The following is a 23,422-nucleotide window of genomic DNA, read 5'->3' on the forward strand; positions in this document are numbered from 1 at the left end:
AACAGAGTTGTCCTACAGTTATGGGGTTTGTTGATGCAGATTATGCTAGAGATATGGATGACAGAAGGTCTACAACGGGATATGTGTTTACCTTTGTAGCAAGACCGGTATGTTGGAGATCCATGGTATAGTCTCTGGTTGCATTATCCACGATTGAGGCGGAATATATGACAGTTACCGAAGCTGCAAAGGAAGCCTTATGGCTTACTGGTTTAGTTAGAGGGCTAGGAACACAACAAAATGGAGTGGTGCTGCATTGTGATAGTTAGAGTGCTATTTACTTGGCGAAGAATCAAGTATATCATGCTAGAACCAAGCATATTGATGTGAGATTTCACAGGGTTCGGGAATTGATTTCTTCGGGTGAACTTGTGTTAGAGAAAGTTCATACATCTGATAATGCAGCAAATATTTTGACCAAATCAGTTACTTCAGAGAAGTTCAAGCATTGCTTGGACTTGCTTCATATCTTAAAGTGATTGAAGGGAGACAAGCCTCTAACGTTTTCAAGTTCAAGGTGGAGCTGATCATATTTTTAGGACTCTCTTAAGAGGCGTATAATCGCCAAGGTGGAAATTGTTATTTGTGGCTCTTATACTTTAAGAAAAGAATGAAGAAGGAAAAACATGAAGGAGGCAGCACAGTAGACTCGTCGACGAGGAGCTATATTCGTCGACGAGGAGACAGCAAAGGCTCGTCGATGAAGGCTCTAAATTTCGTCGACGAGTAATTACCAAGAGCAGGTGATTTCAGATTTCTGGATTTGTTGACGAAAGCCCTGTGTTCGTCGACGAAGTGTCTTCTTGGTCTAGTCGACGAAGCCCTATGTTCGTCGACGAGAGACGCCTGGGCTGCGAGCAGTTTTTCAGAATTTTTGAATTTTAAATGTTGGGTGGTTGGGCAAACGGGGGGAAACCTCTGAGAAACTTTTATATATGTTATTCTGGGCTTATATGAGAGAGAGTTGATCATTTTGTGAAGTGTATTGTGCCGAACCACGTTAAATCTTTGTGTTGTCATTCTGATTATGTATTTTTATTCACTTGTTGTTTTTATTTCCGCTGTGCATCTTCATTATCCGATCCGACCATTATCACATCATAGTTCAATTGTTATTGTGTTGGGAATGGGAATCACATTAGGTTCTAAGAAGATGTGTGGGTGGCTGAGGTTTCTTTGGAATCTACATTTCCTTGTTTTCTCATTCTCTCTCTTGCACAATGCATCAGTTATTGATTTTTATTCTCTTTTTTTGGGGGGGGGGGGGGGGGAGGATCTTCTTCCTGGGTTTTTATTTCTTTAGAAATCTCAATGAGAGAGGTTGAGGATTTGACTGTGTTGCAAATGCTGGATTTTTTTGCTCATCAAATTGATGGTGATTTGAGGATTTGGATTTGGGGATTCTTCGGGTTCATTTTTCACAAAATCTTTTCTTTCCCATTTGTTGACAAGACCAAATAGTTCTTATTTTCCTAATTTCCCTTGAACTTCCAAGGTTCCTTGTAAGATTAGGGCTTTTATGTGGACTCTGACTTTTAATAGGCTTAATACCAATGATTTGCTGCAATTTAGGGGACCATACACGGCCACAAATCTGAGTATTTGTGTCATGTGTTTGGAAGCGAGTGAGATCAACAATCATTTGTTTCACCAGTGCAGGGTGTCGAGGCAGCTTTGGATTTTTCTGTTCTCGGTGTATAAGGAGGCTCTGGTGCGTTTATATTTTTCTGATGGTGCAGCTTTGAGGGGAGTAAGAGGGGAACAAATTTATGGAGATGTGCAGTTTTTTGACCTTGTGAAATGAAAGGAATGCAAGGATCTTCAATTGCAAAACAAATTCCATGCATTTTCTGTGGGATAGAGTTACTTCCAAAGCTTCCTTTTGTGCTCATTTGTTGGGTTTCTTTCTTTGAATGTTGTTGTTGGATTGGAAAGGGGCTTTGTTGTAATTGTTTTATTTGTTTCTTTGCTTGCCATTGTATTAGGAGGATATCTTGTCCTCCTCTCTATTTAATTCTCTTTCCTATTCATTAATGAATTTTTTTTCTATATAAAATGGTTGTTATGTGATAATAAGTTTGAAAACGTTAAGAGTATTATTTTCTGAAATAATGATTTTTAAAAATATATATATATATATATACTTAATTTATTTGCATTTTAATAGAAATGTTGTAGTTATGTATATGATGCGTGTCTTGCATGTGAAATTTGATATATTTGAGAAGTAATTTTAACTTTTTTACTTTTTTTTTTCTATAGATAGGATAAAATTTAAATTGCATGTGAGCTTTTTAATTTTTTGTGCAGAAATAGTATTAACTCTTTTTATTGCATATCACTAAGCCATGCTTTTCATTTACAATATGGTATAAAGGGACCTAAAATAGAAATCAATATTTTTGATGCATAAAATTGTATTTTTAAAGATATAAAATAGAATTAGTGTAAATTACTACATAAAACTTTGGAGTGTGTCAGTGTAATTTAACCGCCGGAGGGGGGGGGGGGGTGTTGGAAGAAGCCCCACTGTATCCTCTATTTTGCATTTGGAAGTGTGCAGTGTGCTTTAGAAAGCAATGCATGATGCAGTGGTTGCCCACTGCTTTGAGTGCTCATCTTTTTGTACAAGTAATGAATGGACTTACTGTGAGTATCTAAAATGAGATTCCATGATATATGTTGTTTGTAGATGATATTGTCTTGATATGAAAATAGGGGTGAGGCAGAATAATTACACAGAGAGAAGCTTTAGAACGTTGAAGTTCTAACATAAATAGAACAAGACAGAATATATTTAAAGTACTTTAGTCATGTTAGGAGGATTTAATAGTACTAGTAGATTTTGGTACCCTGGATATATTATGCAAATTCGAGGAGAAATTGAAGATGTAATACATAAGAATTAAAATAGGTAAAATGGAGAAGGTGTCTGTCTGATCATATACAATGGCATCAAATTTAAAGGAAAGTTCTATAGGACAGTGCTATGGCATATGGATTAGAATGTCGGGAAACTAAAACAACTTATTTCAAAAAGTTTAACTTAACTAAATGAGAATACTAAGGTGGATGAGTGGTATAACTGTAATAGATGAACATATTTTTTTTGAGTTAGGCCTAGAATCTGAAGAAGACGAGGTTAAGATGGTTGGGCCTCGGCCAGCGACAACATAAGTCAAATTATGCACTAGTGAAGAGTGATCTAGTTAATAATAGTGGCATTGGCCAGCGGGTGGGGGTGGTATAGTCCTAGAATAATTGGATTGAGAGAGTGACATCCATCAATTTGTCAAAAGGATATTAACCTAGATCTTCTAGGATAGCAAGAAGGATTCATGCAGCTGACCCCCCACAGGGGGACTTGAGGCTTGGTTGTTTTTGGTGTTGTTCCCATGTTTTTTTGATAGTGGAATGTGCAGTCCAAAAGCCCATGAATTCTCTACCTTGAATTTTTAATATGTTGTTTGTCACTCTCTTTCAGTATACGATTTAGGTGGTATCTATTAGTATGTGTCTTCCTCAGCATATAGAAAATTAGTGGTGTGACTTCTAGAATAAACTCAGTTCTTCTTTCTGGCCCTGTTTTTATTTATTTACCTCAACTTGTTTCTTTACCATTGTTTTATTCACCTGGCCAGCGTTACCAAACCTGCTGCTTTTGCAACATTTTCTTTTGGTGTGAATGCAGGGTCTGTATATACTGGAGTGGACTTCTGTAAAAGGTTATGTGGTGTCTCTGTAATTCGAAGGTACTGATATTATCTTATCCCAATGGTGGAACACACTTAATTAAGACTTCTTGAGTACTTTCTCTCTCCATTGTCAATTCTAAGTTTTCATTTGGAAGTTGTGGTGTCTATCTTTAAATGGCCGGTCAGTTACACATTGGTTTCTTTTTCTGCATTGTATGTTCTATGACAATCATTCAACAGTGTTTAGCGGACTATTAATTATCACTCTAGTTTAGTGCATCTGTGACACTTTTGGAGTATGTATGTTGTTAATGGTTATTTAGTCATTTAGTATTATTATTAATTGTTAGAGTTTGGTTTGTAATATGTGGAAGTTAGTAAGGGTATTGTGGTCATTCCATTTGTACTTGACATATGTTATAAATAGAGGGAGAGATCTATCATTGAGTTTAGGTCTTTCATTTTACCCAATTATTCAACATGATATCAGAGCATGATTCTGAAACCTAAGCCCTAAGTGTTAACACCACCATCAAACCAAAGCCTAAAACCCAAAATCCGCTGCATGTCTATTGTCATAGAAGATTTTTCAGCGATACAATAACCCTAGAAAACAGCTAGCAGCAGCAGAAATTCAGACCAGTCACTGGAATTTTCTGGGCAACACAGCCAGTTTGGGACATCAAATCCACTATAGATTTGTCAAAACCAATACCATAGTCACCCACAGACACTGCCGATCTGCCCCCCACTGAAATCCCTCCTCCAGGCAGTGTCTCACGCGCCCTCATGCGCTGGATAAAGGTTGCCAGGGCCGACCTCACATGCCATGCGTGAAGCCACTTTCAGGCATGGTTTTGACCTGAAATGGTCCAGCAGTGATCTAATCTCTCTATTAACATGTTTTTTGAGTTTTTCGTGATGTTTTTTGCCCAAAGATATGACCTTTTCTTAATTGCTCAATTACGGCACCCAAGGAAAGGTTGTTTGATGCTTCATGAAGCAGTTTATCAATGGTTTGAGTTTATTGGGTCTGAAACAGTGGGTTTTGCTGTGTTTTTTGATTCAGTGATCTAGTTCCTTCCATATACCAAAATATCAAGCTGTTGGACATGTGTTTTGCTCAAAGATTCTATCTTTAGTTAACCATGCACTCTATGTAATTCGTCAGTTGTTGTTTGGTGTTAGTAACAGTCATTGGTGACTTTCTTGGAGCACTGCTACTGTGACAGTGCTCATAAGCTGTTTTTTGTGAGGCTATGGCAGTGTTATATAAGTTAGTTGGTGATTTCTCCATGGTAGTTTCAGTGGTTCACTTCTCCAATGGTTTCAGTGCTGTGAATTGCTTTTCTTGGGGCTGTGTCTGAGTTTCTTGGTGCTGTGGCAGTCTTGTACTGATTTATATGTGACTTGTTCATGGTTGGTCACCTTGTTCGTGGTTGTTCTGATTATTCCAACAATTAATCTTATGGTCATTGGTCTGAGTTTGTGAATGTTGGGATGAAGTTTGCAAATCCCAAAAGTATGGTTCCTTCATTAATCACTTGTTTGAGTGAACTGCGTACTGCGACTATATTAGAGGAGGAGTATTCATGGTTTCTACAGTATTCTCAACAAGCATCTTCTCACATTGCGTCTTTTGCCCATAAAGGTAATCCTATAGTCTGTATGTCATCTAGTATCCTTCCTACTGGTCCTTGGATTATTGATTATGTTGCCACTGACCATATAACAGGTGCAACCAACTTCTTTTCTAATTTCAAGTATCCTAAAAACTACCTTAAGTTACCCTTACTGATGGATCCACTATTGCTGTTAAGGGGATAGGAACAATAAATCCTACTTCTTCCATGTCTCTTTCTTCTGCTTTATACATTCTTAAATCTCCTTTCAATCTCATGTTAGTTAGTAAGCTTACAAAGTCACTAAATTATTCTGTCACATTCTTTCCTGATTCTGTGGTTATTCAGGATCTGAAGACGAGAAAGACAATTGGCACAGGACTTGAGACTCTTGGACTTCACTACTTTGAATCGCTTTCTTTACCCATTACCTGCATTGTCGAAGCTACATCACTTCAAATCCATCGTCGCCTTGGTCATCTATCCTTAGACAAGTTGAAACAATTAGTTCCTACATTGAGTTATGTGTCTAATCTTGAGTCTGAGTCTTGTCAATTGGGAAAGCATCATCGTGTTCCCTTTGCTTCTCGGGTCGACAAACGAGTGGTTAGTCTTTTCATGATAGTCCATTCCTATATTTGGGGTCCTAGTTTTGTCACATCAAAGTTGGGGTTTGGTACTTATTAGATTTGTTGATAACTACTGTAACATCCCAAACCCGAAATTGGGGTCTGGAGTGTTATTTAAAATAAATTTCTGATACCATATAATAAAACAACGGAAGATCTCTATAACAATTATCAGAATAACTAAAATATCCCAATATAACATTAAATCCATCCCCATATCTCAATGAAGTTCCCAACTCATCAAAACCTAAATAAAATATCAATAATATCTTTAATATCAATTTAATACATCCTTAGGAATTTCAAGATAAACCACAAATAATAAATTTTATAATTAATCTAAACTACCATTTCTAACCCCACCCATGCTTCCGCTGCGCTACTCTGATTTTTGTCATACTCCACAGGGCATGTGAAAAATATTTGATAATAATGAGGTGATACATTTCTCAATAAGGAATGAATAAATTATTATCAGTGCGTGACAGATGAGTTTTAGTGTATACAAAATATAATCATTTGTTAGACGACAACAACTGTTAAAACACTTATAGACTGTATTCACATATGCAACATTATTTTAAAAGTGAGAGTTCCCGAGGATTGGGGAGATTACACGCCCATACATGTAACGCCCCTTTGCTCTGATACCTTATGCAACCTTGCCCATTTAGTTTGGGTGTGGCTACAACTGATACCTATTAGGGCACTTGCCTTACTCAGCAAGCCCTCGGGCGGAGAGTCTTACCTAATTTGTTTATGCATTTTAATTCACGTACATGTACTTACACACATTCATCATCAATCATACTGCAGAATCCACATACATGCACTTTTCATAATAACACAGCATATCCAAAATCATAATGTAATCAATTCACCTACACACTCACACCCACCAAGGATAATACACAAATATTTTCAGTATTCATCATTCTCACTGCGTACTGAGCAGATCTCGATACGTGGCCCTCACAGGGATTTTCACAGATACAATACACACAACACCATTCATAACACATCAACAAAAATGAACTCCTCATCTATCCTGTCAACGTTTTTGCCCCATTTATATAAGTGACAATATAACGAACTCCTCATAATCCTGTCAACGTTATATCGTAACTTATATCATGGACAATATAACGAACTCTTCATTTGCTTGCCAACGTTATATTGTGATATGCATGAAGGACTTTAAATCACCCGAACATATAAGTACTCACACCATAGCAATCACAACCGGTTTATTAAAATAAAATATTAATCTCATGCCACACGATTTATGTATTTAACCATACTTTACTAAACTGCCTGTAAATAATAAATCATGCTTTAATAATCCAAGACCATTATATTCATCCATTTAATTTATTCAGAAAATCCGTTATAATCATTCAGAAATCAAATACTTTAATTCAATCAGTTCAACTTTAAAATAATAATTATTATAAAATCCCTAGACTCACAAACACCAATTTAATCAATTCATAATAAATATTATAATCCAAAATCCAATCTCCATATGCCAAAATATTCAGAAAAACGTATATATAATTCCTGCAATCTCAGATTACAATTTAATCGGTTAAATTATAAAATTCCTGACATAATTTATTCCCCTTATCTCACCCCAGGAAAAGTGCTTAGGAAGCTCAAACTTAAAATCTGCTCCGATTAACTTGCTAAGGATTGAAGCCAGGACCTTGTGATGGTGTCCGATCGTCAATTTGGCTGAAGATTGGGGAGAAATTGAAGAGAGAGAGAGAGAGAGAGAGAGAGAGAGAGAGAGAGTTTACGTTATCGCAGGAGTGGTGCCTATGACACCCTAATTACGAATCCACTCCGGTTAAAATGTTGGTGGCCGAGATAGGAACCCAGTAGTATTTTTTGTTTTTCAATTGGCGCACTTATCGCCGAGAAATTGAGGAGAGAGAGGATTGAACGGAGGAGAGAGAGAGAGAGCAATTTTGATGTGTGAGAGAGAGAGCCGTGTGGGGGGTCTTCTCAGGATCTCAGGATACTTCCACCTGAAGTATCTTGATGTAACATATATATATATATATATTATAATATTATAATATTATAATAATATATTATTATATTATATTATTTAATTAATAATTATTATTATTTGATTAATTAAATAATTTATATATTTATTTATTTATTTATTTTTTACGCTTCCATGCATATAATTTTTGGGATCGTTACATTCACCCCTCAATAAAATTTCGTACTTGAAATTTGCTAATCAATTACTTAGCACAACTATGAGATTTTCCTTTAAATAGATATCTAACTCTAAGATTGGTAGCCCGAGTTTATTGGTAATTCTCATATTGAAATATTTAAATTTTCCCTTGTGAATTTCACCTGAACAATTTACCAGTTTAACATTCAAATCCTTAATTTAAACATTAAACCCCCAACTTGACCACAAACTATCAAATCACAACACATAAATTACCTAGATTCTCCTTCATAGACTCTTCCCACTATTAGCTAACCAAATCTTCGAGTTCTAATTTCAAGTTCTCGTCTCTCTGCTCGGAAACATCACTATCGTTGGATTTACTGTAATTTTTTTAAACCCGTGACTGCTTCAGAAAATCACAGAAGACCATCAAAGTAATTATGCCTTCAGATTGCGAAACAAAGTTTAAAATTCCTACCAGTATCCTAATCTACCAATTCCTATCCTCATCACCCTTCATACCTATACTCTGGTAATAATCCTTCTAAAGTCTATAGAATTTATTTCCTAAGCTCTGATACCACCTTGTAATTCCCCGAATCGGGGAACTTGAAACTGGGGTCTGGAGTGTTATTTAAAATAAATTTCTGATACCATATAATAAAACAGCGAAAAATCTCCATAACAATTACCAGAGTAACTAAAATATCCTAATATAACATTAAATCCATCTTAGTATCTCAATGAAGTTCCCAACTCATCAAAACCCAAATAAAATATCAATAATATCTTTAATATCAATTTAATACATCCTTAGGAATTTTAAGATAAACCACAAATAAAAAATTTAATAATTAATCTAAACTACTATTTCTAACCCCACCCACGCTTCCGCTGCGCTACTCTGATTCTTGTAGACTGTATTCACATATGCAACATTATTTTAAAAGCGAGAGTTCCCGAGGATTGGGGAGATTACACGCCCATATATGTAACGCTCCTTTGCTCTGATACCTTATGTAACCTTGCCCATTTAGTTTGGGTGTGGCTACAATTGATACCTATTAGGGCACTTGCCTTACTCAGTAAGCCCTTGGCGGAGAGTCTTACCTGGTTGTAATTTGTTTATGCATTTTAATTCACATACATGTACTTACACACATTCATCATCAATCATACCACAGAATCCGTATACATGTATTTTTCATAATAACATAGCATAGCCAAAATCATATTGTAATCAATTCACCTACACGTACTTTTCATAATTACACAACATATCCAAATATTTCATAATGTAATCAATTCACCTAAGTACTCATACCACGACAATCACAACCGGTTTATTAAAATAAAATATTAATCTCATGCCACACGATTTATGTATTCAACCATACTTTACTAAACTGCCTGTAAATAATAAATCATGCTTTAATAATCCAAGATCATTAATTTCATCCGTTTAATTTATTCAAAAAATACATTATAATCATTCAGAAATCAAATACTTTAATTCAATTGTTTCAACTTTAAAATAATAATTATTATAAAATCCCTAGGCTCACAAACACCAATTTAATCAATTCATAATAAATATAATAATCCAAAATCCAATCTCCATATGCCAAAATATTCAGAAAAACGTATATATGATTCCTGCAATCTCAGATTACAATTTAATCGGTTAAATTATAAAATTCCTAACATAATTTATTCCTCTTACCTCACCCCAGGAAAAGTGCTTAGGAAGCCCAAACTTAAAATCTGCTCCGATTAACTTGCTAAGGATTGAAGCCGGGACCTTGTGATGGTGTCCGATCGTCAATTTGGCTGAAGATTGGGGAGAAATTGGAGAGAGAGAGAGAGTTTATGTTATCGCAGGAGTGGTGCCTATGACGCCCTAATCACGAATCCCCTCCGGTTTAAATGTTGGTGGCTGAGATAAGAACCCAATAGTATTTTTTGTTTTTCAATTGACGCACTTATCGCCGAGAAATTGAGGAGAGAGAGGATTGAACGGAGGAGAGAGAGAGAGAGAGAGAGAGCAATTTTGATGAGAGAGAGAGAGAGAGAGCCGTGTGGTGGGTCTTCTCAGGATCTCAGGATACTTCCTCTTGAAGTATCCTAATGTAACATATATATATATTATTATAATACTATATTATTATATTATATTATATTATTTAATTAATAATAATTATTAATTTATTAATTAAATTGTTTATTTATTTATTTTTATTTTTTATTTTTATTTTTTTTATACTTCCATGCATATAATTTTTGGGATCGTTACAACTACTCTAGGATGACTTGGTTATATTTAATGAAATATCGATCCAAGTTGTTTGATATCTTTTGTGCCTTATGTTCCTAAACAAGGACTCAATTTGATATGCCAGTCAGGATACTTCATAGTGATAATGTTAAGGAATACTTCAATACCCAATTCAGTACGTGTATGACTAGCTCTTGTATGTTTCATCAATCCTCTTGTGCCCACACTCCACCACAAACTGAGGTTGTAGAGCGGAAAGATAGACATATTCTTGAAGTCACTTGTATCCTATTGTATCAAATGAATGTCCCCTAAGTTTTTGGGAGTGATGTTGTGCTCACAACTTGCTCCCTTATCACTAAAATGCCATCCTCTATCCTTGGAGGTAAAATCCCATATTTAGTTATTTTCCCTAAGGCTCCTTCATTCTCCCTTCCTCCTCGTATATTCGATTGTGTGTCCTTTGTCCATCAGTTAACTCCAAGAATGGATTAAAAGAGGATATCAATGTTATAGTCCTACTTTGCATTGATTTTTTGTCTTTGTTGATGTCACCTTCTTTGAGTCTACACTATACTACTCTAATTCCTTGAGTTCTATTGACCTTTATGAGTCTCTTCCTCTACCTTGTTTTCCAGATCCAAACCTAGTGTCTATGTCCAATCCACCTACATCTTCATCCAGTTTGGATACTTCTTGTCGCTTGGATCATCCCGATTTGTAGGTATACACATGGCAACTCAAGGGGAAAGTGCCTCCTCCAGCTTCTACTACTGTGCCTCTAGTTCCCTCGTCGGATGATCTTATTTCCCATGATGTTGATCCTCCTATAGCTGTTCGAAAAGGTAAACACACTTGTACCCAACATCTGATCTCTAATTTTGTTTGTTATGATTTCTTGTCACCCTTTTATTACCATTTTGTTTGTACCTTGTCTTCCGTTGCTCTTCCTAAATGTATTTCTGAAGCCCTATCCCATTTTGGGTGGAGGACAGCAATGGTTGAAGAGAAGCATGCACTACATGATAATGATACTTGGGATTTGGTACCTCTTCCTCCTGATAAGTTTGTGATTGGTTGTCTCTGAGTGTACATTGTGAAAGTCATTATTGATGGTTCTGTGACTCATTTGAAGCCCCGCCTTGTTGCTAAGGAGTATACTCAGGCGTATGGTTTGGATTATTCAAACACATTCTCTTCGATCGCTAAACTTGCCTCAGTACGTTTGTTCATTTTTTTAGCCACCACTTGTCATTGGCCTCTGCATTAGTTAGATGTGAAGAATGCTTTCCTGCATTGTGATCTTCATGAGGAGGTATATATGGAGCAATCACCTGGGTTTGTTGCTCAGGGGGGAGTCAGGCTCAGTATGTTGACTTAAGAAATCAATGTACGGATTAAAAGTTTTGTGGTACTTGAGTTTGGCCTTCATCGGTGTGCAATAGATCACTTTGTTTTTTATTGTCATACTCCGCTTGTGGTGCACTTAAGTTTGGTGTGTTGTGGTACTTGAGTTTGGCCTTCATCGGTGTGCTGTAGTACTTGAGTTTGGCCTTAACTTTGCCTGTGATGCACTTAATGTCCTAATTTTTTCACACAAAGCCGGTCCCAAGCCCGGGTAAAGAAGGAGGGTTGCATTAGGTAGTTGAAAGCCAGCGTAACATTTGAAAGATCACTATGACTTGAATCCTTACTAAATATTTGTTGGGGCGTCCCCTAAGAGCAATGCGTTGCACTTGTACCACGCAGGTGTAGTGAAAAGTGGGCGAGGGTGGGCTAAATTGTCGCCTCAAAGAGATGTTCCGTGTCGGCGCTCAGGTACGGTGTTAAATATGCAAGGGTTCCCGCATCATTCTGGATAAGGAGGATTAGATTAGCAACTTGGAATATAGGGACACTTACGGGTAAAAGCATGTAAATTGTGGACGCAATGATTGGAAGAAGAATTAATATAATTTGCCTTCAAGAAACTAAGTGGGTGGGGGAGAAAGCTAGAGAAATTAATAAAACAAGATTTAAACTTTGGTACACTAGAAAATAAAAACATAGGAATGAAGTAGGAATTATTGTAAACAAAAATTTAAAAGATAACATTGTTGATGTAAATAGATTAGGGGATGGAATTATATAAATCAAGATGGTATTGGGCCAAGAGATAATAAATATCATTAGTGCTTATGCTCCTCAAGTAGGCTTAGTCGGAAATCTTAAGAGAATTTTGGGAAGATATGGATAGTATTATACAAGGCATATCAGGGACTGAGAAATTATTCATAGGAGGAGATCTGAATGGACACGTTGGAAGGGATAATAAAAGTTATGAGAGGATACATAAAGGATATGGTTATGGATATGGGGACAAAAATGAGCCTAAGGAAATGATCTTGGACTTCGCTATGTCATATGATTTTAGTATAATGAATACTTGTTTTAAGAAGAAAAAAGAACACTTAATAATCTTTTAAAGTGGACAAAATAGAAGTCAAATAGATTTTTTTTTTTTTTTTTAAACTTGGAGGGTAGATCGTTTATCATGCAAGGATTCTAAAATTATTCCAAGTTAAAGCCAAACCACACAATGTAGAGTCTTAGTGTTAGATATATGTATTAAAAAATGGAAGAAAAAGGATAAAATAAACCAGTGTAAGAGAACTAGGTGGTGGAACCTAAAGGGAGAAAATATAATAAAATTTAAATATAAAATGATCAAAGATTGGGATTGGAATATAGAGATTGGGATAGATACAAATACTCTTTGGAGTACATTAGCTAGCTCTATAAAAAAGATAGCAAAAAAAATTTTAGGTGAATCAAGGAGAAGATTCTTGAATAGCAAAGAAGATTGGTAGTGGGATAAAGATGTTCAAAACGCCGTAAAGACAAAAATAATTTGATATAAAATGTGGCAACATGTAGAAACATGGATAACTTTGAAAAGTATAAGGAGGCGACAAAAGATGCAAAAAAGGCCGTTAGTGAAGTTAAATACAGATCATTTAATAGTTTGTATGATAAATTAGATACAAAATAAGGGGAAAGAGATATATTTAAAATTGTTAAAGGAAGAGTAAGGACTTAGAAAGTGTAAAATGTAAAAAAAGTGAAGATGATATTGTCTTGATTAAGGTCGAAGACATTAAAGAAAGATGACGAAGTTACTTTAGTATGTTGTTTAATGAAAACCAAATAGAAGGCTTAAACTTAAATTTGACAAATAAGGAAAAGACTAAAAATACGAGATTTATTCGCAAAATTAGAGTTAACGAAGTTAAGTATGCACTAAAAAGATGAAAAATGGGAAAGCTATAGGACCAGATAACATCCCAATTGAAGTTTGGAAATGCTTAGGTGATAACGGAATTATATGGTTAACTAATTTATTTAATACAATTATAAAAACTAATAAAATGTCAGATAAATGGAGGAAAAATACTTTAATACTTATATAAAAAAATAAAGGAAATATTCAAAATTGTAATAACTTTCGTGGAATTAACTTATGAGTCATATGATGAAACTATGGGTTAAGGTTAGAACAAAGATTAAGGTTAAAAACGGAGGTATTAGAAAATCAATTTGGTTTTATGCTTGGGAGATCTAGCACAAAACTTATATATCTTTTAAGAAGATAAATGGAAAAGTTTAGGGAAAAGAAGAGGACTTGCATATGGTATTTATTGACCCAGAGAAAGCATATGATAGGATACCTAAAGAAGTTCTATGATGAGTTTTAGGAAAAAAAAAAAGGATGTATGTAGTTGGTACACTGATGTCATTAAGGATATGTATGATGGAGTAATGACTAGTGTAAGGACTATAGATAGAGAAACTAGAGAATTTCCAATCATTATAGGTGTACATCAAAGATTTGCTTTAAGCCCTTATCTTTTTACTTTAGTGATGGACCAACTAACTAAGAGTATTCAAAATGAGGTTTCATGGTGTATGTTGTTTGTAGATGATATTGTATTAATTGGTGAAACTAGGGGTGAAGTAGATGCTAAGTTAGAATTATGGAGAGAAGCTTTGGAATTTAAAGGCTTTAGGATAAGTAGAAATAAGACAGAATATATGTAATTTAATTTCAATAATAGGAGGAGGAATATTGGAGATAAAGTTGAACTTGATGATGAAGAAATAAATAGCACTTGTAGATTTCGATACCTTGGATCTATTATGCAAGCTGAAGGAGAAATTGAAGATGATGTAATGCATAGAGTTAAAACAGGTTGGGTAAAATAGAGAAGTGCTTCAAGTGTGCTTTGTGATCGTAGAATACCTTAAAATTAAAAGGGATGTTTTATAGGACGACTATAAGACAAGCTATATGGATCAGAATGTTGGGCGACGAAGAAACAAAATATCCAAAAAGTAAAAGTTTTCGAGATGAGAATGCTTAGATGGATTCGTGGTATAACTCTGAAAGATAAATTAAGTAATGAACATATTTGTGGTAAGTTAGGTGTAGCTCTTATAGAATGTAAGATAAGGGAGGGACGACTCAGATGATATGGACACTTGCAACGTAGGCCACATAGTGCGCCAGTGGGAAAGAATGAGTTAGTTACTGTGGGGGCAATAAATGGGGTAGGGGTAAACCTAAAATAACTTGGAAGGAGATAGTGAGTAAGAATTTAATAGTCCTTCATCTCTCAAAAGAAATAGTCCATGATCGCATAAATTGGCGGAAAAAAATTCATATAATTGACCCCATCTAGTGGAACTTAAGGCTTGGTTTTGTTGTTGTGTTGTTTGTTGTATGTGGATGACATTATGATCACTGGTGATGATGATCAAGATATCCAAGACTTAAAGCTTTTCCTATAGAGTAAGTTTCAGACCAAGGACTTGGGACCATTGAAGTACTTCTTGGATATAAAAGTATTGAGATCTTATACAAAAATTGTATTGTCACTAAGAACGTATGTTTTTGATCTTTTGGAAGAAATAGGGTTGTTGGGATCCAAACCTATTGATACACCCATGGATCTCAATAGTAAGTTAGTGCCAGATATGGGTGATTTGTTGCCTCACCCAGGTCAGTATAGTACACTTGTTGGGAAGTTGAATTATCTCACAGTCACTTGATCAGGTATATCCTTTGTAACAAGTGTTGTGAGTTAATTTCTCGATTCTCCAAGAACAAGTCGCTGGGATGCAGTAATTCGCATTTTTTGATATCTCAAAGGTGCATTAGGGAGAGGTCTCTTATATTAGGATTGGGGACACACTCATATTCAGGCATATATAGATGTAGATTGGGTCGGGTCATCTTTCGACCAAAGATCCACAACTAGGTATTGTATCTTTGTCGGTGGTAATTTAGTGTCTTTGAAAATTAAGAAACAAATTGTGGTGGCCAGGTCGAGTGCTAAGTCAGAATATAGGGCTATAGTGCATGCTACATGTGAACTTGTTTGGCTAAAGAATATGTTAAAAGAACTAGGTTTCCACATTCTCAATCTGTAGGGTTGATGTGTGATAATCAAGTTGCTATTCATATTTCCTCCACCCATGTCTTCCATAAGTAGACAAAGCACATTGAAGTTGATTGCTATTTTATTTGAGATAAACTTGTAGAGAAGCTCATTACAACCAATCATGTGAAGTCCGAGTTTCAGCTTGCTGATTTGTTCACTAAAGTCTTGGGAGGTGCTCATGTGAAATTCTTTTGTAACAAGTTAGGAGCATATGATATATATGCTTCCACTTGAGGGGGAGTGTTAATGGTTATTTAGTCATTTAGCATTATTATTAATTGTTTGAGTTTGGTTTGTAATAAGTGCGAGTTAGTAAGGGTATTATGGTCATTCCAATTGTACTTGACATATATTATAAATAGAGACAGTGACCTATCATTGAGTTTGGGTCTTCCATTTTACCCAATTATTCAACATATGTGAATGTGAGCAGTGGTGTTAATACACCTGGCCTCTTATTAATCAACTGGTTTTATTCCCCTTCCTTTTTTTACATCTGCTGAATGGTGATACAAATTAGTAAAAAAAAAAATTTGAACTTTTGTGTCATGGCAGTGGCGAGAGTATGGAGAATGCATTGCGGGCATGTTGTAAAGGTATTAAGATTGGGAAGATTCTTATTCACAGGGAAGGTGACAATGGTCAGCAGGTTTGCACAGATATCTGTCTCTGTGTGTGTGTGTGTGCATGTGCGTGGGCATGCATATGCCATGCACACTGTACACATGTTCTTTATTTTGTTTTGTTTTATTTTATTTTCTTTTAAATCCTTTTTAGTTTCCTCAGTTTTTGACTGATATCTTGATGTGTACATTACTGAGCAGCTAATCTATGAGAAACTTCCTAAAGACATCTCAGACAGGCATGTGTTATTGTTGGATCCTATCCTGGGAACAGGTATGTCCCTGTGAAAGAAAAAAGTCACTCTTGTCAGGCTTATTTTGGTTTTCTATTTTTGTTTATTTTCACATACATGCATGTAAATGTGCATTGTCTAAAGTGGCTTAAATTTCTGCCATTCCTTTAGTAGTGTGAGCATGCAGATGAATGCATGATCTCTCTCTCTCTCTCTCATGCATGCCTGTGTGCACACATGCAAGAGAGTTTTTCAAAGGACACATTGTTTTAGCTGTAAGAATTTAAAGCCTTAGATTTGGATTTGTGTGGATTTGGATGAAATTCGATACAATTTTGTGTTGTATTTTATTCAAATCCGCACAATTCTAAATTGAAGTTCCTGGGCATGGGATTACGTTGTGCTTAAGAGCATGGATTTCAGGTATCAGATTTTGATTTACGTGGATTTAGACAGTACAAAAATGTATTGACTTTGATCCAAGATGTCCAAATTCACACAAATACAAATTCAAGTCTGAACTCCAAGCTTTCAAACACTAGGTTAGTGTAAGAGTTGGCTATGATAATCTTAAACAAGAAAATTTTGCAAGCAACCATTCTGTGAGGCTATGGTTGGATCACATTATTCAAATTTACTATTTTACACAATCAAATCTAAATGTCAAAAGCTATATCTGCGACTGCATACGGGAAGTTTGTTCTAACAGTTGATTTATCCCTCCAGGGAATTCAGCTGTTCAAGCTATTTCTTTGCTGATAAGTAAAGGTGTACCGGAGTGCAATATCATATTTCTTAATCTCATTTCTGTGAGTCAATGCACCCTCTGATACTAGCTTCTGTCCTTTTCCTTTCTCCCTCCCCTCTCTTTCATGATCAGTCTCTGCATTATTGTTCTATTGACAATGTGAAGAGTAACAGCATGCACATCTTTATTTCTCTTAAATCACACCAGGCACCTCAGGGAGTTCATGTGGTCTGCAAGAGCTTCCCCCGAATAAAGATTGTTACTTCTGAGATAGATATTGGTTTAAACGAAGATTTCCGTGTCATCCCCGGCATGGGTGAGTTTGGAGATCGATATTTTGGCACGGATGATGATGACCAGCTGGAGGAGGTGGTGGCTCGTGTGTTATAACAGAGTGAGAGGTGTGCTGTTTGTTCCAAACTGTCAATTTCCAAATGGTCGTCTGCAGAAGGAAAATGAGCTGGACTTCAATATATGTTAAGCTGGACATTTTGTTCTCAACTTAAAATATCAATCTCCTTTTATTATTTCTTCCTGGAATTTTTTGAGGCATATAATATATATTTGGGGGGTATGATATTTGGGTAGTGAGCTTTTACAGGTGGTGGGGACCAATTTTTTAATATTTCATGTCTTGTCGGCATGCTTTTGTCTTTTGATCTCTTATGCATCACTGTACTCTTCCCCCTTTAAATATTGATTTTGTTCGAGTCAGAATTTTGGCGTGGATCTGGCGCACAACTACCGATGTTTTATTTGGCGTTATAATTTCTTGCTTTATTATATTTATATATATATATATATGTATGTATATATGTATTCATAGTGCTTTTGATGCTAGTATGCATAATTGCTATAGGCTTTGAACTACGGGTGCATTGATTTGCATGATGGGACGAGAAAATTCGTATCAGAATTGTGCATTGTCTCCTACTTGACATTCATGTTTGCTTTACCTTTTTTTATTCCAATTCCCGTTTCTATTCTTATTCGGTCTTGCGCACTCAAATGTAGCGAAAGAATCAATCAATATGTTATATGTATCATTGAATTACGCTACAACGTTTTCTGTAGATATTTTATTCTGCCTGCAAGAAAAGGGGCATATTAATTGTGTGTACGGCATCTGAGTCAAATAATAAACATTTTAAAATCATGAATTAGCTATTTATTTTATGAGTCAGTCAAAATAGGATGGCAGTATTTTTAATTGACTCATGAGAGAGAGAGAGAGGTGCCAAAAATTGCCTTTGGAGGGGTTCACAGCCCTGTCTGGTGTTCGATGTTTATCCTAGCTACTAGCTAGCAAGGAGGAACCGGATGAGGTACACACGGGCTTTTCCACACAATCTCTTCAGGGGAGTTGGATCACTCATTCCTCTTATCCCAGGATGATAAACTTTGTCGGGCTGATCTCTTGACACGTGTTGGCAGATGGCTTATCGATTCTGTTCAAATATTCTACAGAGGTGTTCTATATAATATGGTGCTTGTGTAATTTTGTTTTTGCATTTTCGTCCTGTTTCTCCTCTCCCTTACCCTTCCTAGAAAAAATGTCAGCCTTTGTTGGAAAGTATGCAGGTACTCTCTCTCTCTGTCTTGAGAATTTAAATGAGGATGACCCGAATGAAATTGACCTAATCTTAAACACGCCAAATCGCCAACACTTGCTTCTTTAGTTTTAGTTTACTGACCGAAGCTTACAAGCTTTTTCTCTGTTGGTGCTTTCATTATTTGGCATGCATTCTTTCTTATTACAGCATGATTCACGTACTCCCAATGTAGAGAGCGCACTTAAAAGAGATCGTTTAAAATTCATCATTGTATGGTCCTTTTAATTTAATTTTTTTTATTATTGAAGTTGGTTCTGTCATATGGTTATCTTAGCCTTTTAGTGTTCTGCTATCTAAGCATGCTTATAAGCTAAAGCACAGCTAGCCACAACCGATTAACGTGTAGTTTTCGTAGTACCTGCCAACGAAGTAGAGAAACAGGCATATCATCTCATCTCTGACCATGTTAAATGTTATTTCTTCATTCCATCTGCGTGTATGTTGAAGCTTGCTGCTGGCTATTGGTTGCTTGCATGTAAGGCCTCTGTGAGCAGTGCGTGCATCAATGCTCGTGCGTTCCCTGGTATATAAATCAATTAGTTCAAAGCTTGAATTACTTGAGTGTTGATTACAAGGAGTGGTTTGATCCAGGGAGGGAAGTCCTTCAATTAGGGTAGACCCCCCGATCTGGCAATTCCGTAAGACCCTTTCAATTTACTTTTTTTTTTTTTTTGGGTTTAATTTGTTTAAATAGAGGAACTGATCAAGAATGCCAAGTACATTGCCACCCCGGGCAAGGGCATACTGGCGGCAGACGAGAGCACAGGCACCATAGGGAAGCGCCTGTCGAGCATCAACGTCGAGAACATTGAGTCCAACCGCCAAGCCCTCCGCGAGCTCCTCTTCACTTCTCCGAACGCCCTCGCCCACCTCTCCGGCGTCATCCTCTTTGAAGAGACCCTCTACCAGAAGACATTGGATGGTAAGCCCTTCGTCGAGGTCCTCCAAGAAAACCATGTCATTCCAGGCATCAAGGTGGACAAAGGCACCGTGGACATTGCCGGGACCAATGGGGAGACCACTACGCAGGGCCTCGACTCGCTTGGTGCCCGATGCCAGCAGTACTACAAGGCCGGGGCCCGATTCGCCAAGTGGCGGGCGGTCTTGAAGATCGGTCCAACCGAGCCATCTGAACTGGCAATTCAGCAGAACGCACAGGGGCTCGCACGGTACGCCATTATTTGTCAGGAGAACGGGCTGGTGCCCATTGTTGAGCCGGAGGTTTTGACGGATGGGGCTCATGACACTAAGAAGTGTGCTGCCGTGACCGAGACTGTAATTGCTGCGGTTTATAAGGCATTGAATGATCATCACGTTCTGTTGGAAGGCACCCTCCTCAAGCCCAACATGGTTACTCCAGGATCCGATAGCCCCAAGGTAAGCCAAAGATTCTTGATCCCCAGAGAGAGAGAGAGAGAGAGAGAGAGAGGGATCGGGTTAATATAACTTAATAATTAAGCAATTCAGATGAACTTGAATCTTGGAATTATGTACCATAATGTTTTTAAAAGTATGAAGAAATTAATCAAACCTTGAATTTAATACAACTGAATCAAAATCCTCTAGAGTTACTCTTACAGAGAGTTCTGTAGATTTAGCAAATTGTTTTTATCTGTCCTACACTGATCGATCTCTCTGCCTCCGGTGAAAATAATTGAAGTTTCAGAACTTCAGATTGAAAGAATTGTGCATAAGTAGCTTAATTTGAAGGGTTTGTTTCTACAAAATTTCAAATTCAAAGCTTATCAATATTGCTTTCGAACAGGGGAAAAGTAATTTTCAATTTTTTTACAAGCACAAAAGGTTGCTTTGAATAATTTTTTTGGCAAGAAGGCCAAAATGTTGTTTGTTTGGCAATGGAAAACTCAGAGAACTCAATAAAGATAGCAGTATCCATGCATGCATATTTTATACATTACTAATTAAAATCTTTGAATATTTTTCACAGGTACCTCCTGAGGTGATTGCAGAGCACACAGTCACAGCACTGCGTCGAACTGTCCCGGCGGCAGTGCCGGGGATAGTGTTTTTGTCGGGTGGGCAGAGCGAGGAGGAGGCGACCCTAAACCTGAATGCGATTAATAAGCTGGAGGTGGTGAAGCCATGGACGCTGTCGTTCTCCTTTGGGCGAGCTCTGCAGCAGAGCTCCCTGAAGACGTGGGCAGGGAAGAAGGAGAATGTTGGGAAGGCTCAAGAAGCGTTCTTGGGGAGGTGCAGGGCAAACTCCAAGGCCACGCTGGGGAAGTATGCGGGTGGGAGTGATGGTGGGTTGGCTTCTGAGACTTTGTTTGTGAAGGGTTACAGTTACTAGCTAGCTGGCTAGCTAGCTTGGCCTCTCACTTTGTTGGGAAACGGTGGGTCATGAAATGTTTAATTAACTTGTATTTCCACCTTGCTTAATTATATATACAAAAGGTGTTTATTCATTCTAATTATTAACTATGTGCTAGAAATTAGTTTAAGGACTTCACCTCTTCAAAATTTAATGCATCTTTCTAATTACATATACCAAATGGTAGCACTAACAATATGATACCACAATATCTTCCTCTCTTACCTCTCGTCCAACCCCTTGAATATAATAGTGTGTATGAGGGGCAGGTCCAACCAACTGTTAGGGCCTCATAAGAATTTAGATAGCAATTACTGTTCATAAATAATAAATAAATAAATAACCTATGTAATCATATGTATCGTGAATTGTTAAAATTACCGTAAGATAATACTAATAAAGGGTTAATAAATTTGGATTTATCGAATTGAGCGAATGGTGCATTGCTTATAGAATAGATTTCGATCTTTGTTAGCCATACAACTAGTTCTCTGGTTGCGTGTGCAGGCCTTTAGCCAGGTTTCTAAATAGGACTCCCTCAAAATGAATAGTTTGTGCTTTGGCCTTGTGTACATCTTTGATGCTTATGGATTCAACGAGCTCATATAGTCATCCCACATATAAAGAGGTTTTAGTGATGCTAAATTATGTGGCAAAGTATTAGAAGGCAATGATGACAAAGGCTTGGGCCTATGAATTTTATGTTAGAAAATTGAATGGGTAGGAAGAGTATCAAATAGCTAAAATAAGAAATTAGAAAAGAGGAATTGACACCAAGATTTATGTAGAAAACTCCCAAACAAATTGAGAGAAAAATCACGGACAAGAGTAGAAGAAATCCACTATGAAAAATAATGATACAACTTCTCTCAAATTATGAGAAACTAGAAACACGGGCTACAACAGAAATACTTTGTAGGAGAGTACTTGATCTCTCTCTAAAGGTGGAGTTAGAGATGCTTGGGATGGATACAACTTCATTCACCACCACTTCCCTATTTATAGGAGTTTTGTAAGCTTTTTTTTTTTTCAAAACCGTCAAATGAATAGTGTAGTCATCTTTGTAGACTTGTGTAATCATCAAATGAATAGTATAACCACCTTTGTAGACTTGTGCAGCCACCAAATGAATAGTGTAGCCACCTTTGTAGACTTGTGCAGCCACCAAATGAATAGTGTAGCCACCATATAAATAGTACAACCACCATATGAATAGTACAGTCCCTATGTTAGACTTTGAATGCTTGAAAAAGACTTTACAATTTAACATTTTACGTTTAAATCTCTACAAGCATTCTCCTAAAATACAAGAACAATCCACTTTACACAACTGCCAATAATCTCAAATAGTGAGTTGTTAGAAGATAGGCAACATAAATCCCACCACTACTAATTTTCAAGATTTCTCAATTTATTTATTTATTTATTTTTCTAGCATGTCAAAAACATACAAATTTGTGCTTAACATTTTAAATACCCTCACTCTAAATTACTCATAGAAAAGAATTTTCATATCATTTGAATGGTGGATTTGTTTTGTGTCATCTTATATATCCTTTCTGTGTTCTTAGAGATTTTAAAATTTTATTTGTGCTTCAAACAAACAAGGAAATTGTTAAATTAAATTTTAGTACTTGTACCCTTTTAAAATTAAATTCCTTCTAAAAAATACCTTATCAAAAAACACCCTTATTATTATTATTATTATTATTATTATTATTATTATTATTATTATTCGAATGAATGTGAACTTATTGCTTGACACATAAAGAATCCCATTAGTTCACATAAAATGTCTAGAATAAGTTATTGGAATTTACTCAAAATATCTACAATACAATACAATTTTTATCACCTATTTTTCACCAAAAGTTTCCAATAACAAAATACTACACACACACACACACATAAACACACATAAATTTAATAAATGTCCAACTTCTTAAATTCTATAAAATAAAATATTTAAAAATTT

General features: G+C 36.2%; 2 protein-coding genes across 6 annotated transcripts in view; both read left to right on the top strand.

The window, feature by feature from the left end:
* Positions 1-18,243, top strand: part of LOC131167993 (uridine kinase-like protein 3) — a 53,291-nt gene extending 35,048 nt beyond the window's left edge. For all 4 annotated transcript variants that reach the window (XM_058127133.1, XM_058127142.1, XM_058127126.1 and 1 more), the window contains 5 exons: positions 3,692-3,752; positions 16,454-16,547; positions 16,723-16,795; positions 17,481-17,563; positions 17,710-18,243. In XM_058127133.1, the coding sequence (XP_057983116.1) occupies positions 3,692-3,752; positions 16,454-16,547; positions 16,723-16,795; positions 17,481-17,563; positions 17,710-17,892 (494 nt within the window). In that variant the 3' untranslated portion in view covers positions 17,893-18,243. The remainder of the gene's footprint in view (positions 1-3,691; positions 3,753-16,453; positions 16,548-16,722; positions 16,796-17,480; positions 17,564-17,709) is intronic.
* Positions 18,244-18,710: 467 nt separating this feature from the next.
* LOC131168012 (fructose-bisphosphate aldolase, cytoplasmic isozyme 1) lies at positions 18,711-21,547 on the top strand. 2 transcript variants are annotated; one of them, XM_058127156.1, is made up of 3 exons: positions 18,711-19,638; positions 19,810-20,492; positions 21,064-21,547. In XM_058127156.1, exons 1-3 carry the CDS (start codon positions 19,554-19,556, stop codon positions 21,424-21,426), a joined length of 1,131 nt encoding a protein of 376 aa, XP_057983139.1. In that variant the 5' UTR covers positions 18,711-19,553; the 3' UTR covers positions 21,427-21,547. The 2 variants fall into 2 exon arrangements, with proteins under 2 accessions (XP_057983139.1, XP_057983146.1); XM_058127163.1 differs by having other exon boundaries at positions 18,821-19,083.
* The last annotated feature ends 1,875 nt before the right edge of the window (positions 21,548-23,422 follow it).

The sequence above is a fragment of the Malania oleifera genome, chromosome 1 (genome assembly GCF_029873635.1).
Source record: "Malania oleifera isolate guangnan ecotype guangnan chromosome 1, ASM2987363v1, whole genome shotgun sequence".
In the NCBI taxonomy this organism is placed as follows: Eukaryota; Viridiplantae; Streptophyta; class Magnoliopsida; order Santalales; family Ximeniaceae; genus Malania; species Malania oleifera.